Source organism: Ailuropoda melanoleuca, unplaced genomic scaffold, assembly GCF_002007445.2.
Source record: "Ailuropoda melanoleuca isolate Jingjing unplaced genomic scaffold, ASM200744v2 unplaced-scaffold9622, whole genome shotgun sequence".
Lineage (NCBI taxonomy): Eukaryota > Metazoa > Chordata > Mammalia > Carnivora > Ursidae > Ailuropoda > Ailuropoda melanoleuca.
The window spans coordinates 1-4047 of record NW_023255128.1 but is presented as its reverse complement, the minus strand read 5'-3'; the positions used below and the strand labels follow the sequence as shown (position 1 = coordinate 4047).

The following is a 4047-nucleotide window of genomic DNA, read 5'->3' as shown; positions in this document are numbered from 1 at the left end:
TCCCCCCCCCCCGCCATTGTCTCCTGGTGCTGTGTTTCAGTACAAATTCTTATGCTTAGTGATTTGTGGTACACTCTGCTAGTCTCCAAAGAAGTCAGCTTGTGTAGTGGGAATAGTGCACTGGGCTAGGAGTCTGGAGTAACAACTTGTAGCTCTATGTTGACGTGAATTTATCAAATCTGAGCTCTGTTTGTGGTGATTGCTAGACATACTTTTTAAAAGGTTTTATTTATTTATTTGCGCGAGAGAGTGCTCACGAGCGGGGCTGGTGTGAGGTTGGGGTGTTAGGTTGGAGGGGTGGGGGGTAGGGACGGGCAGAGGGAGAGGGAGAAAAAGACTCCCCGTGGAGCAGGGAGCCTGACCAGACCTGAGGGGCTAGATCCCAGGACCTTGGGATCATGACCTCAGCCAAAGGCGGACGTTTAACCAACTGAGACACCCAGGTGCCCCATGCTAGATGTGATTTTAAATTCAGGTATTGAAGTAGTGGTTCCTTAAGCCTGGAACCAACCCCTCCAGCACCTTAGTCACCTGTGTTTCTTCTGACATCTTGCGTTAATTCTACCAGAGTGCTCACTCCATTGTGTGGTCATTGCCAGTTTTGTCTCCCTCTTCACTAGACTGTGGGCTCCTTGAGAGAAGGGGTCATCTTCTTCACCACGATGTAAATCCTAGTGCCTGGCAGAGTGTCTGGCACAAGTGCACACTCAAATGTTCCTTGAATGAGTAATCTCTATTGTTTCTACTCGAATTGAGTGAGGATATTTAGCCATAATTGAATGCCTGAGTACTCACTCTCCAAATCCCTTATGCTGGGCTATAACGTGGTATGAAATGCCTCACCATTTAAACCAGGAAAGTATTTTTTATTTTGCTATTGATAATCCAATTTCCTCAAGCTGTAAAATGAAACTCTAAAGCCCCCTGTTAGTTTCAAATGTATTAATTGCCCACTCGCCACCTCCCAACCCTGCCTCTGACCCACGCACCAATCCCACCATACGTTCAAAGGAAAACCAGGACAGGGATGGCATTCCCAGTCGGAGCTTCTCTATCTGATGGGAAAGGGGCTGAGTTGGGCTGAAACTCACCCGTTCAGCCTTTCAGGAATCCTGCACAACCCCCCCTGGATGGACCCAATCGGGAAGCACAGATGGAAAATCTGGACTAGGTGTTTCTCTTCAGCTCCAGAGGTATGCATGACAAAAATTATGCCTGCTTCCACGCCCGTTTTCTTTTTAAATTTTCTTCAGTTTTTTTTTCTAGCTTTATTGAGATAGAGTTGACATATGATATTGTGTAAGTTTAAGATGTACCACGGGATGATGTGATACACGCTTATGTCGTGAGATGTTTACCACAATAAGGTTACTTAACACATCGTTCACTTCACATAATTATCATTTTCTTATTGTCATGGTGGGAACATTAAAGCTCCACTCTCGCAGCAACTTTCAGGAATACAACACAGTAGGGTTAACTACAGTCATCATGTCGTACATTAGGCCCCCAGAACTTACTCATCTTGTAACTGGAAGATTTTACCCTTTGACCAACATCTTTCCATTTCTCCCACACCCCCCAGCCCCTCGTGCCCGTTTTCTTTTAAATACTTAAATGGCATTAGATGAAATCCATTAAAAAATAAAGGCAAATTCTGCTTCCAGAGAGCCCCCCCCTTTTTAACCTGCCGTGGTGTTTTGCCCAGCTTTATGAGTTTTGTCTCACAGAGTATCTAAGCAGTAAGTGTGGGTAGTTGGACCCACCCTCCGGATTTATTGCTCAAATGGCAGGGGAAGAGGATGTGATGGGGGCACTTCTCCCCTCTCAGTGTATTCTAATCCTTTAGAACATCCTTGAGAAGTTCAACCCCCCCCCGTAAGTCCACAAATAGTCTTAAATTCATGACTTGTACACAGAGCAATAGGTATGATGTTTGCTAAAACTGGTTCTGAAAGAGGACTGAAAAGACTGCCTAATACAATTATGTGCTGACAAGGCTTTTTAAAAAAATCAGGCAACAATAACAGATAAAAGCAACATGAAATGATTTATTGAGAAAATGACCACTCAGGTGAGTACTATCACACAGCAATATAAGGTAATCTTCAATATCAGATCATTGTTTTGTGTGTGTTAAAAATAAAAATAATTTTTATAAGTACTTCAACTAATTCCTCTGGTGACACAGAACAATAGCTGCGGTCCTGGTGATCTTTTAAAAGAATAGGTGTGCGCCTGGGTGTGTGTGTGCGTGTGTGTGTACAGAAATTACCAACACAGATGGTAAGAGGGAATTTAGAAATATTTAGATCTTGTAGTTTATCTTCAAACCTTGGGGAAGGGGCATGTTATTTTTTCCTCAGGGCACAAATTTAACAGTCAAGGTGGATGTTTGGACTGTATTGCATTAAAGGGCATCATCTCCTCAAGGGGACATTCCCTGCAGCCCAGGCCTGGGAGTCCCTGGGGAGGGAGCCAGGCTGTTGTTACTTGGCCTGGGTGGCAGAGGGGACATCCGCGACCACGGCGTCCTCCTCCTCAGCCGCGCTGCTCTTCTTGGCCAAAGCACCCGAAGCGGGTGTTTCAACAGGGCTCTTCTGGATCTTGCCTTCGCCTCTCACGATGTCCTGGCCCTGGGCACCAGGCGCCTGTTGTGGACGGCGGCGTGGGTTGCTGGGGCGTTGGGATGCGTAGCGTGGCGGGGGCTTCTGCTGTGGACCGCTGGCGTCACGCCCGCTTTCCTTGTCTTCAGCTTCCAGTTCTTCACGGATGCCCGCTGAGGGTCTTGGAGCAGGGGCGGTGCCTCGGCCCCTAGGGCGACTCAGCAGGTAGCTGGGGCCTGACCCTCGCCGCGGGGCGCCCTCAGGCCTTGAGGCTGGGGCGGACCCGGGCAGGTGGGCGGGCCGTGGGCCGCTGGTGGGAGCGAGGATCCAGGGGCTGCGGGACATGGCAGAGGCCCTGCGGAAGGGCGGGAAGCACTGCAGCCTTTGGTCTTGGGGGCCGCCGGGCAGGCGGCGCTTCTGGCCCTGGGCCTCCGTGAGGCCTTCGCCACTGGCCTCACCTTCGCTGACGTCCTCCTCAGCGCCGCTGGGACCTCGCGGGGGTGGTGCGCGGCGGTGGATATAGAAGCCCCTGTAGAAGCGGGGCCAGCTGGCAGCATAGCGGCTGCCCTGCACTGGGGCACCTGCTGGCCCGGTCACGTTAGCCGCCTCGGTGCCCCGCTCACCCTGCACCACGTCGAACTCGACTGTCTCGCCGTCGCCCACGCTGCGCTGGTATTTGTGAGGGTTGTTTCGGGTGATGGCCCTCTGGTGAACGAACACATCTTCCTGGGTATCATGTCTGCTGATGAAACCGTACCCATTCTTCACGTTAAACCACTTGACGGAACCTCGCACCCTCTTGGCGATGACCTTTTTGGGCACTTTTCCCTTGTCGTCTGCTGCCGCGGTGGTCTTGTGGATCGCATCTCCGCTGAGGTTGCCTGCGACTGGGGCCCAGGGAGGATCTCCGTCTCCCAAGGAAACCAGGAGTTTCTGCGCGGCTTGAGGGGAGACTGAGGCGGTCACCTCTGTGAGGGTGACCTCTCCCACCTCACTCATGAGGCTGTCCTTGCTCTCCTTTCACGGAGAGCCTGAGGGGAATTTGGTCCTCGGTGATGGGGGGAGGGGGGAGGGGCTAGGTCTGGAGGCAGGAGCCTCCCTCTGGAAGGAAGGGTCGTGGGTCCGGGGCTAAGGACTCTCTGGCTTCCCTCTGAGACTCCTGGAAAGGCCTGTGGGGTCTCCTGGGGCAACAGGACGCGGACCAAACAGTGGTTGCCACGGTGACGTCTCAGTGGGGTCCTAGAGGCTGCTTGAGCTGGGGGGCGGGGCAGATGCTCTCTGCCTGGAGCTCCAGGCTCCATGTCACAGCACCTCTTGGTTGCTCATGGAGAGGGGGTGCATTTGAAGCTCTAGGAAGTGGTCTTCTTGAAGACTCTCTTGCTTGTTTGAGTGGGTGGGAAGAGAGAACCCACTTTCCATCTCTCTCTCTCTCTCTCTCTCT

At 51.8% G+C, this 4047-nt stretch overlaps 1 protein-coding gene across 1 annotated transcript; it reads right to left on the bottom strand.

Moving 5' to 3' along the window:
- Positions 1–2489: 2489 nt before the first annotated feature.
- On the bottom strand, positions 2490–3776 carry LOC100481801 (Y-box-binding protein 3-like). Its single transcript, XM_034653529.1, has one exon. The coding sequence runs from the start codon at positions 3603–3605 to the stop codon at positions 2490–2492; it is 1116 nt and encodes a 371-aa protein (XP_034509420.1). The 5' UTR covers positions 3606–3776.
- Between the last annotated feature and the right edge of the window lie 271 nt (positions 3777–4047).